Consider the following 12,530-nt stretch of genomic DNA (forward strand, 5'->3'; position numbering starts at 1 on the left):
GAAATTAAACATGTGAAATCGTTAACTGATAATAAATCAGTACTTACCTGATTCTAAATAAGTTAATATATCGTAAAATTACTACAATAGCCCACGATGCTTGCATGTCAAAATCTGAAGGCAGACAGACCAGCGCGAACAGACATGCTTCTCCTAGCTGCTCTCAAAAAATTTGAAAGCTGTGCTTTCTTTTATTACACAGGTAATACAAATATAAAATCTACTCTGTGGTAACAATCTTCATATCGATGTTTTACACAAAACAGTTAAAAAAAAAGGAGTCATACACCAGGTTCAACGATGACGCAGATATGCAGAAATGCATAGAGACTATGTTTAATGGTAGTGTTATGTGCAGTTGAGGCTATGATCTGTACTAATTCCGCTCTTACACGTTCAATATTAAAGTATAGGGAGACTAAAGCAAGCCGATGCAAATGGGTGTAGGATTCAGCAGTTACATAGAGACGAAGAGATTTGAACGGAACAAAATGTCATGAAGAACTGCATTAAATCAGTCTTCCAACGAGAGACCACAACAACAACAAGTGCTACGTCATTCTGTAACAATTATTAGTTGTTCTTCAGATTGTGCTAGTGTATCTATGGGCAAAAGTAATTCTAGGCATTGTAGTGGTACTGGCCAGTAGGGCTAATGGATAGGATCGAGTGACTGAGTTTGAGTTAGCAGAACAATAATCGTACGTTTATTTCCATCATAAGCGTAATAAAATAGTTTTCAGACGTGGTTTCAAAAAGTCTCAAATGAGCAAAAGTAGCATGCACCAAATTTTATACGTCACAGGCTTCCTGGCCACAAAATACTTAACAGTGCCAGAGAAATTTTAGAAAACCAGTTAACAATAATTAAAATCGCGTATCAAAAATAAATAGCAGTGCAGTAGAAAACAGTTAACTCAAGTGAATAATCATACAGCAAAGTTAAAAACCGCATTTCAAAATTTCAATAGGATCCTGAAGGTCAAGGGTTTAAGATACACAACTGAAAAAAACTGAGAACAATAGCATCGACATTGGGTTTCAATACATTCTCACAAACTTGCCTTGGTACAAGGCAATTTGCCCGCCTCCAAACCTACGGTGTACATGAAAATCAGCAACGCATTTGGCGACTGCGAGTTGTGTTTTTTAATCATTTCATCATCATCATCGAGATGCAAGTCGCCTACCGTGGCGTCAACTGAAAAGACTTGCGACTCGGCGGCCGAACTTCCCCTGGTGGGGACTCCCAGCCATCAATGCAACATGCTCATTTCTTTTCAGTTCAGTATCAGGCACAAATCACAGCAATCATTTATCAACATCAAAAGCAGGAATATAACCAATCAAGGGCTACGGCTGGTCTCGTTAGCACACTCAGTTATAACAGTCTGCATTTAAGAATTTAGTAAACATTCTCCGCTATAAGGTCCGCATCGAAAAGTTTAACTAACCATTCACTCTGGCCAGTCACAGTACTCAGTCAGTTATGGCAGTCGGTAGTTAATCATTATGTTTCTATGAGCGTTAGCAAAATATCAGCTTACAGTACCTGCGGTGCAGTACAGCTAGCCACGTTCGTGTACTGGTCGTGCCATTCCGTCCCGTGTCCAAAATAATAGAATACGCAGGCACAATGGGGAGACGTGGGTTCCACCACTCCAAGCGTGCAGTCTGCCCACTAGGATACGAGATAGCTCCCCAGCGATCGCCCGTCATCTACTAGGGCTGTTGATAAAACAACAATATAGCGATATTTTCTTTAAATGCGTGTGGCCAAAAAGACTTAAACACTACGTAAAGTAACTTATGCTAAGAACAACACACACACCCAGGGTGGACTCGAACCTCCGGAGGGAGGGGCCGCGCACTCCATGGCATGACGACTCTAACCTCGCGGCAATACCGTATTTTCATTAAAAATATCGATATGTATCGGCCCTATTTTCCCGCCCACGATATATCGATATACCGATTTCAAACCTGCAATATCGAGCGCCGATATTTTTATTTTATATTATATTCTTTTCCGCAATTTTTGGTAAATATTTAATGTTGTTGTTTTGAACTTGTAGTATAACATAATTTTACTTTCACTGTATGAAGGACTCTTATTACATTTTGAGCTAATCTTTCTCTTTGACAGTGTGCACCAAGTTTATGTGGCACAAAAGGAAAAGTCAGTTTACACTTGGCGGGGAAGGGGGGGGGGGGGGGGTAGCGGTGTGAGTGGAATAAGATTTCCGACGTGAATAAATAGCACGCCATTTGCGTTAAAAAGTAATTTTTAACGCAACTAGTGTGCTATTTCTTCACATCTGCGTATTCAAAAATTGTTGCTAAAATGTTGAACAGGAAATTAAATAAATGACGACTAACTGAAACCCTCAGCTGCCGACAGGTGTTGTTGATTTACCTCGATGTGGACAGCTGAAAATGAGTGCCCCGACCGGGACTCGAACCCGGAATCTCCTGCTTACATGGCAGACGCTCTGTCCATCTGAGCCACCGAGGACACCGATGAATAGCGGGAATCACCAAAGCGTGCGCGAGTAATGAGTGAATGGGCAAATGTCTATAAGGTACATTGCATATGTAGAATTGTGGACAGTTGTGAAAATGAGTCTCACGGGAAGCGTCCAAGGGCTAAGTCCCTGCAGTCGCGCTATTCATCTGTGTCCTCGGTGGCTCGGATGGATAGAGCGTCTGCCATGTAAGCAGGAGATCAGTTACTGTCTTCATATATAAGAAATTAAATGACAATATTGGTCTTTGTAGTGGGCGGAGACGTACAAATATGAGTGCAGATGCTGACCTAATCGGCGTTCGGTGCTGCCAACAGAAATTGTAAACCTTTAGCTTCACCACGTAATTTTGACGCTATAGCTGCTAGGTCGCTGGCGTTGGCGGAAATGAAGAAACAGGGAAGTCGACATTAGGTGTTGTGGACAAATGCGGTATATGACGGGACCGAACGCGGGACCTTTCACTGTGCCACTGAAATTCAGTTACCATTGTTAGCAAAGTGGTTACCGTCAATCGTGAAACTGCATCGTTTTCCTTTCAATTCTTGCTGTAAGGGGGATAGGCTGGCTGCTAGCTTGTTTATGTCCCCGAATATCTAATAATAAATCAATAATCAAATACACAGATATAAAACCAGCACTATACACTCAGCCGCTAAAGGAAACTGGTATAGGCATACGTATTCAAGTACAGAGATATATAAATAGGCAGAATACGGCGCTGCGGTCGGCAACACCCATATCAGACAAGGGTCTGGCGCAGTTGTTAAATCGGTTACTGCTGCTACATTGGCAGGTTATCAAGATTTAAGTGAGTTTGAATGTGGTGTCGGCCCTCGAGCGATGGGACACAGCATCTCCGAGAAATCGATGAAATGGGGATTTTCCCGTCCGACCATTTCACGAGCGTACCGTGAACACCAGGAATCCAGAAAAACATCAAATCGCCCGCATCGCTGCGACCGGAAAAAGATCCTGCAAGACCGGGACCAATGACGATTGAAGAGAATCGTTCAACGTGGCAGAAGTGCAACCCTTCCACTAATTGTTGCAGATTAGTGTGCTGGGCCATCAACAAGTGTCAGCGCGCGGACCGTTCAACGAAACATCATCGATATGCGCTTTCTGAGCCGAAGGCCCACTCGTGTATCCTTGATGACTGCACAACACAAAGCTTTGCGCGTCGCCTGGGCCCGTCATCACTGGCATTGGATTGTTGATGACTGGAAGCAAGTTGCCTTGTCGAACGAGTCTCGTTTCAAATTGTATCGAGCGGATTGATGTGTGTGGGTATACAGACAGACTCATGAATCCATAGACCCTGCATGTCAGAGGGAGACTGTTCAAGCTGGTGGAGGCTCTGTAGTGGTGCGGGGCGTGTCCAGCTGGAGTGGTATGGAACCCCTGATACGTCTAGATACGACTGTGACAGGTGAAACATGCGTAAGCATGCTGTCTGATCACATGCATCCATTCAAGTCTGTTGTGCAATCTGACGGACGTCGGCAATTCCAGCAGGACAATGAGACACGCCACACGTCCGAAATTGCTAAAGAGTGGCTCCAGAAACACTCTTCTGAGTTGAAAAACTTTCTCTGGCCACCAAATTTCCAGACATGAACATTATTGAGCATATCTGGGATGCTTTGCAACGTGCTGTTCAGAATAGATCTCCAGTCCCTCGTATTCTTATGGATTTATAGACATCCTGCAGGATTCATGGTGCCAATTTCTTCCAGCGCTACTTCAGACATTAGTCGAGTCCATGCTAGTGTTGCAGCACTTCTGCTTTCTCACGGGAGCGCTGCACGATATTAGGTAGGTGTACCAGTCTTTTTTTTTTTTTTTGTCAGTGCATTTACAATGTGCAGCCGATATTTATATATTTTAGTGTTTTGGGATATTTGTAAACATCCGAACATACAATTGGGAAACAGTCGACAAGAGATGCTCGTGAGTAAGTTGAATAAGGATAAATGTAGTGGGAAAGGGAAACTGTGTGTTTTTCTTTCTTGTATGCTGTGAACGTGGAGCACTGGTGGAGCCGGCGAGAGGGGGACCAGTAAAAATGGTATTGCAACCACTGGTCGTCCGGGAGTCATTTGGGCCATGGTGCAAGAAGTTCCTGAATCCCAGAGCCATGAAGTAAACGAAGCACCAACAAGAGCGTAATGAAAAACATGAACAACTGAACAGCAGTAGTTTTTTTTTATCTGTGCTTTGTTTGCTCTCTCAGGTCCAAAAGTACGCATGTACGGATGTTTTTGAATGTACTCAAGAGAGTGCTGAACCGTCAATTAGGGCGGTTCATAAACAACAACTCAAGTATACATATTATTCCAAAAACGTTATCGAGGAAGTCGGAGCCAGGAGGTGCTGGTGAAATAACACACACTGCTAAGGTTATCTTTTTATTTTAAAAGGCTTTCCGAATAATAAATTTTTAAGTCTGGCATTTAAAAAAGAATTCAAAAACAATTTTGAATAGCTGACAAATTTTCTTTATGAAAAGGAGGTGCCAGGTATGACGGTAACACTTCCCAATAGTAAGATGTTAACTTGACACACACACACACACACACACACACACATATATATATATATATATATATATATATATATATATATATATATATATATATATATATATATATGGCAAACATTTAAAAAATACTCTTTTAAATAGCTGGCAAATTTTCTCAATGTAAGGATATTGCAAGGCGTGAGATTAACAGCTTCCCAATAATAAGATTTTAAACTTGTTATATCTATAAGAGAACAATTCCTTAAAAAACAAAAAACACCTTGAAGCAGCTAGTTTGTACTAAACCTAAGATAGTTGTCTCTCGCCGGTTAAATAATTTATATTACACTTGTCAGTTCTTACAAGATAAATGTGAATAACCCAGCACACAAACCTTCACATTAAAGGCAGTTCCCCAAAAAAAAAAAAAAAAAAGAAAAAAAAATTACCTTTGCTAGGTGAGGGAGTGACACGTGTAAAGGGGCCAAAAACACAATAGGCGGAATAGTTATTGGTGGTCTACAGGGCCACAGCAGATCAGCCCAAAACTTCCATTACAAGCCAGCACTTCCCCGAGTTACCCAAAACCAAAAGATGTAGCAAGGGCAGTGCCTGCACAGACTCCGAACCACAGAGAGACGCGACACCGACCCTACATCATCCAATCGACGTGTGAACAAAAAGGCCTGACCAAGAAGCAATTACCACATTCCCGCGGACAGGCAAACGAAAATTATGGTGGAAAGACTCCAACAAAACCACTGGTGAAGAAACTCATAGACTTCACTATAACTTGAAAAACCCCTTTATATATAAAACAGTATTCAACTTCTCACACTCCACAACAGCGCCGGGAACACGTTGCACTTCCAAATGCTCGTCAGAGCCAACCGCTGCCATTGGTTTCAATGGCCGATAAGAAGACATACGGTCCCATGCACTGACCTCCTGCACCACGGCTTCTAAGCTTCATAAGCTACTAACATGCGGGTAAGGCAGGTGTAGCCTCTGACAGCCAAGAAGTGGGGCAAAGAACGTGGCGAGCAGTTGACGACCCCCAATAACAGGGCCCAGCTCGCGCCACCACCTCTCTCGGTCACCGCCCAGTACATTCTCTTCGATCGTCACCGTACACTTGATCCACCTCCCGCCAGAGAACGGTAGCGATTTAGTAGCTCAGCAGAGAGAACTTGCGGAAGCATTCCAGGAATCTTCACCGCAGTTGGATCGCTAGGGAGGTGGCACGGAAGGATCCGGGCCACCAAACAACTACTCTGAGAAGAGCGTATAAACATAATACTACTTTCATCTGGCGGTGTATTAGGGTCGGCAAAATATTGCTCAGTTATATAGGCCAGAGACGCAACTTCCCGCTAGTGCTGGTATAAGACCGACCACAAACCCTACAAAATATACATCAGCAGGAGAAGAGGAATAAAGACACTCCAATAGGCAGGTACTTCGATATTTTTTTCGTCGATTTATCGATACTTTGCTCGATATATTGAGAGCAGATAATGTTATCTTTTTAAATATCGATGTATTGGATTCCGCATATTTTAAAAAATATCAGAAGTCGTATCCTCTATCGTCGCTGGGTTCGCAGCAAACTTCGCTACTGTCGGCCGTTCCTCCAAACTTCATGAATTCGCCACCCAGCTCACACTGCTCTTTCCCATTTTCGTCTCTCAGGGACAGCAGATAATACACCTTCCGCCAGAGAGGGTATAACAAAGCCGTTCAGTGACTTATCGGCACGGAGTAGTGCCAACCCCTGCACGAAGAGGCAACGTAGTGTCAACCTTATGCCAACATGTATAGTTGTAGAGCTGACTGTACGCCTTGATGACGAGGCCTTTACTGGTGAACGCCTGTGTGTTCCACAGAGACGCTGCGGAAGTACCCGCCCGTGGAGACGGTGACGCGCGTCACCAACGGCGAGTTCCGGGTGCCGGGCTTCTCGGCGACGCTGCCGCGCGGTACGCTGGTGCTGGTGTCCGTGCTGGGGCTGCACCGCGACCCCGCCTACTTCCCAGACCCAGACCGCTTCGACCCCGACCGCTTCCGCGAAGACGTTCGCAAACGCCGCCACCCCTACGTCTACCTTCCTTTTGGCGCGGGGCCACGGGCTTGCTTCGGTAAGCTGAATACCCTACTACCGTTTCGCAATGATAGTAGCTATAGTACGAGGGGCGTTCAGTAATTAATACAACACATATTTTTCTTAGCAGGTTGGTTTTATACAGGATTCCAATACATCAAATTATTCCCCACTCCTTTGGCTACAAAATCCCATTTTGCAACATAATCTCCGTTCAGTGCGACGACCTTAAACAGCCTTACTGGCAGGGTCTGTATGCCCGCATGGTACCACTCCACTGATCGACGTCGGAGACAACGTTTTGCTGCAACAATATTTATTTATTTATACGTATGGCTCATATGTGTTCTAGGTATCTGCTGAAGCTCCCCATGTCAATCCACACAATTTTTTAATAATATTGTTACCAGTTTTAATGTTGGCAGCAGTGTTTTCGAGATGTTTTCTATATGAAAGGGTACAGTCAAGGATGACACCAAGGTACTTAGGGTACTTGTTATGCCAAAGAGTGTCTCCATTAATTTTCACTCTGATCTCCGCACTACTTCTTTGTCTGCCAGGTGAAATGTACATACTTCAGTTGTACTTGTATCCGGTTTAAGTTGCCACTTTCTAAAATAGGCGCTCATAATGGTTAGATCTTCTGTGAGTATTGTCTCCACTCGTCCATGATCCTTGGTACTACAAGCAAGAGCGATATTGTCCGCGTAGCAGAATTTTGTTGACATGACATTGGGGAGATTGGAGATACATAGGTTAAATAATAGAGGGGCTAAGACGGAGCCCTGTGGTATACCATTACATAATTTCCTCTCCTTGCTCTCATTTTCTCCCAAGTAAACAGCGAAATATGTATTGTTTATCATGGTGTTGGTGAGAGTTACAGTTTTTAGGAATCGGATTGTTTTTATTAATTTGTATATCATCCCTTCTCTCCAGACAGCGTCGTATGCCGCGGTTAGGCCTACGAACGCGACAGATGTCTTCGCATTTCCTTGGAAACCAGCCTCTATGGAAGTTGTTAGAGCCAGAACGTGGTCGTAGAAACTTCTCTGTGGCCTGAAACCCGCTGGCTCAGCTGGGATATGTTCCAGAATCAAGCCGCTAATTCTATTATAGATGCACGAACAACCTCGACGTCATCCACATACTGCTTTCCGCGTAGTGCATACTTCATAGGGCCAAACAGATGGAAGTCTGATGGTGCAAGATACGTGCTGTAGGGTGGATGTGGAAGAATAGTCCAACGATGATTTGTTAGCTCCTCTCTGGTGTGCAGACTAGCGTGAGGCCTTCATGGAGAAGGAGAAGTTCATTTGCGTTTTTGTGGCCACAAACACGCTGCAGTCGTTTCTTTGATTGCCCGCCGGTAGCACAATACACTTCAGATTTGATCGTTGCACAAGGAGGGAGGACATCAAACAGAATGATTTCCTTCAGCGTCCAAGAAGACCAACACCATGACTTTACTGGCTGAGGGTGCGGCTTTGAACTTTTTCTTCGGAGAAGAGGTGGTGCCATCCCAACACTATCACGACGACACCCCTCGATCGACGTTAACAATCGTGGTGTCACTCGCCTTCATACATGGCAGTGGACGCTTGAAAATTCGTGACGCTAGCTCAATGGTCGTCAATTCATTTAATTCAATTACTGCCACGAGGGTGAGGAGAAAGAACACATCCCTTTGATACCAGCATTATGCGTATTTAGATGTTCGATTAATCTGAATGGTTTGCAATGTTCCAGCGATTCTATTCGAACTGTATGCTGATGTACCGACAAGGACAATTTTCGCAGATAAACATGCAAGTACGTATTGGATGTTCAGTTACTCAATATACTCAATACTCGTCGCACTCATTCATTATACATCCGATGTAAGAACAATTTCACGCATTTACATTTTTGGTGTCCCACAATATTGGTTGGCTAAATATTATGACGATACGTTGTATACAACTTCCACAGACATTGTTTATCATGTAGTCAAGACTATGTAATGAAGCCAAAATCGTGGATAAAATTGAAATATAGTTTGTTAATTATCACTTTTCTTCTCCTTAACTAAATATGAAATATGAATCGCGATTGGAGGTGATGATCCTATCCTTCTTTTTTAGTATTTTAGGTCCCCGTTAATTAATATCTGGTACTTAATAAGCCAACTATTTTTTATGCTGGCACGTTGTTTGTATCAGTTACCCTCGCAACCGTCCAAGGATAAGATTCTATTAATGTTCCGCGCACACGCGTTTCACCATTTTATAAAGTGCAGAATTACGTAAACTATAGCTTTCCGTTGCGCACAACTTTCGTGGGTTCCACAACCATAATAGTTTCCCAAGAGTATTTTTACCATCTAACACAAAGTTCGAATTATGTTGCCGGAATCATTTTCACTTCACCCGGCAATAAATGTCTCTGATCACTTCGTCACACGTAATGTATTTTAAACATGCTTGAAGAGTCTCTAAATAATCTCCTTAACGAATTTCGCAGTCGCGTACCTCTTTTCCATCGACTAGCCCGATCGCGATAACTGAAGGTAGAGAGCTCAATAAAGTGTTACATGTTCTTTTATATGTATTAAAAAACAACCGCGCCCCTATATCTTTCTGTCCCGCTTTGTCTCTGCTACTTTGCTTTTTATCACTTTTCATTATATTGCTTCTTAGTAACACTGTGCAGTTATTAAAGTTTCGTATTACTTTCCCCTTTTTGATTCTGTCCCCATTAAAATTAATATGTTGCTAATTGACCCTCCATGCCCGCAAATTACCGTTATAACAGTCTGCAGACCTATTAATATTTACGATTCTGTGGTTTCCCACTAAAAGAAACTCAGCGACAGCTCTCTGCTTGGAACACACCTCCGTTACACACGCCATGTTGAAGGCAACGAATTTCGCCGCTACCTATAGGAAATCCATGAAACTGTAGGGGCTAAAGCAGGAATATTCCACTACCTCCCACAACAATTTTTTTCAACTCAAACTGACTGAGACAAAAAAACTGTTGGGTTACTCACTGAACGCCCGTCATATAATTGGATCCGATATTGCTTATTGACTTACCGCTAGGATTATGCATGCCAGAGCAGCATACCTTCGTACTATGTAACCTAACATTTATTTCCTTACTCGATTTCGGCCTACTAGGAATTACGTAAGTACCTACTTCTGATTTAACTTCCAAGTTTTCCAATAATTTTTCTTCGGATCGTCTACATCTACATCTTCGTGATTGCTCTGCTATTCACAATAAAGTGCCTGGAAGAGGGTTCAATGAACCACTTTCAAGCTATCTCTCTACCGTTCCACTCTCGAACGGCACGTGAGAAAAACGAGCACTTAAATTTTTCTGCGCGAGCCCTGATTTATTTTATCGAGGTGATCATTTCTCCGTATGTAAGTGGGTGCCAACAGAATGTTTTCGCAATCGGAGGAGAAAACTGTTGATCGAAATTTCATAAGAAGATCCAGTCGCAAAGAAAAATGCCTTTGTTTTAATGATTGCCACTCCAATTCACGTAACATGTCTGTGGCGCAATTTCCACTATTTCGCGATAAAAAAAAAAACGAGCTGCCCTTCTTTGAACTTTATCGATGTCATCCGTCAGTTCCACCTGATGTGAATGCCACACCGTACAGCAATACACCAGAATAGGGCGGACAAGGTGGTGTAAGCAGTCCCTTTAATAGACCTGTTGCACCTTCTAATTGTTCTGCCGATGAATCGCAGTCTTTGGTTTGCTCTGCCAACAGGATTATCTACATGATCAGTCCAATTTTGGTTATTTGTAATTGTAATCCCTAAGTATTTTGTTGAAATTACAGCCTGCAGATTAGCGTGATTTATCGCGTAATCGAAATTTTGCTGATTTCTTTTAGTAGTCATGTGAATAACTTCCACTTTCCTTTATTCATGGTCAATTGCCACTTTTCGCACTATACAGATATCTTACCTAAATCATTTTTCAATTCGTTTTAGTCATATGATGACTTTACAAGACGGTAAATAACAGCATCATCTGCAAACACTCTAATAGGGCTACTCAGATTGTGTCGTACATCGTTAATATAGATCAGGAACAATAGAGGGTCTGTAACACTTCCTTGGGGAACGCCGGATATTACTTCTGTTTTACTTGATGACTTTCCGTCTATTACTACGAACTGTAACCTTTCTCACAGGAAATCACGAACCCAGTCGCAAAACTGAGGCGATATTCCATACGCACGCAGTTTGGTTAGAGTACGCATTTGAGGAAGATGTCGAAAGCCTTCCGGAAATCTAAAAACATGGAATCAATTGATATCCCCTGTCGGTAGCAATCTCTAGTTCATGAGTATAAAGAGATAGTTGTGTTTCACAAGAATGAAGTTCTCTGAATCAGTGCTGTCTATGTGTCAATAAATCGTTTTCTTCGAGGTTTCATAATGTTCGAATACAGTATATGTTCCAAAACCCTACTGCAAATCGACGTTAGTAATTCAGCGGATTACTCCTATTTCCCTTTTTGGGTATTGGTGTGACATGAGGAATTTTCCAGATTTTATGTACGTAACTTTCTGTGAGTGAGCGGTTGTATATAATTGCTAAATATGGAGCTATTGTTTTAGCATACTTTTAAAGGAACCTGACTGCTATACAATCTGGACCGGTGACCTTGCCTGTATTAAGTGATTTAAGCTGCTTTGCTACATCGAGGATATCTACTTCTATGTTTCTCATCCTGGCAGTTGTTTTTGATTGGAGTGCAGGAATATTTACTTCGTGTTCTTGGTGAAGGAGTTTCGGAAAATCGTGTTTAATAACTCTGCTTTAGTGCCATTGTCATCAGGGACTTCACCGTTGTTATCACGCAGTGAAGGTTTTGATTGCGTCTTGCCACTGGTGAGCTTTATGTTTGACCAGAATCTCTTTGGGTTTTCTGCCAGATTTCGAGACAGAGTTTCGTGGTGGAAATTATTAAAAGCATCTCGCATTGAAGTACGCGCTATATTTCGAACTTCTGCAAAACTTTGTCAATCTTGGGGATTTTGCGTTCTTTTAAATTTGGCATGCTTTTTTTCGTTGCTTCTGCAACAACGATATGACCTATTTTGTGTACCATGGGGGATAAGTACCATCACTTATAAATTTATGTGGTATATATCTTTCAATTGTCGTCAATACTATCTCTTTGAAATCATTCCACATCTTTCCTACGCTTATTTGATCAGATAGGAAAGAGTGAAGACCGTCTCTTAAAAAGGCGTAAAGAGCATTTTTATCATCGTTTTTTAAATAGATCTACTTTGCGTTTCTGATTATGGTTATGGGTGTTACGGTATTTAGCATAATAGCAACTGCCTTGCTGTCGCTAACCCCTGTA

General features: G+C 42.4%; 1 protein-coding gene and 1 non-coding gene across 3 annotated transcripts in view; one reads left to right on the plus strand and one right to left on the minus strand.

The window, feature by feature from the left end:
* Positions 1-12,530, plus strand: part of LOC126272317 (cytochrome P450 6k1-like) — a 127,837-nt gene that overhangs the window by 99,842 nt on the left and 15,465 nt on the right. Inside the window, exon 6 of one of the 2 annotated variants that reach the window (XM_049975100.1) lies at positions 6,936-7,187. The exons of the other annotated variant lie outside the window; for it this stretch is intronic. Within the exon in view, the coding sequence (XP_049831057.1) occupies positions 6,936-7,187 (252 nt within the window). The remainder of the gene's footprint in view (positions 1-6,935; positions 7,188-12,530) is intronic. 2 annotated transcript variants of the gene reach the window in all.
* Trnat-ugu (transfer RNA threonine (anticodon UGU)) lies at positions 2,442-2,515 on the minus strand. The gene has a single exon. It is a non-coding gene; the product is annotated as a tRNA-Thr (tRNA).

This window comes from Schistocerca gregaria, chromosome 5, assembly GCF_023897955.1.
Source record: "Schistocerca gregaria isolate iqSchGreg1 chromosome 5, iqSchGreg1.2, whole genome shotgun sequence".
Taxonomy (NCBI): Eukaryota; Metazoa; Arthropoda; class Insecta; order Orthoptera; family Acrididae; genus Schistocerca; species Schistocerca gregaria.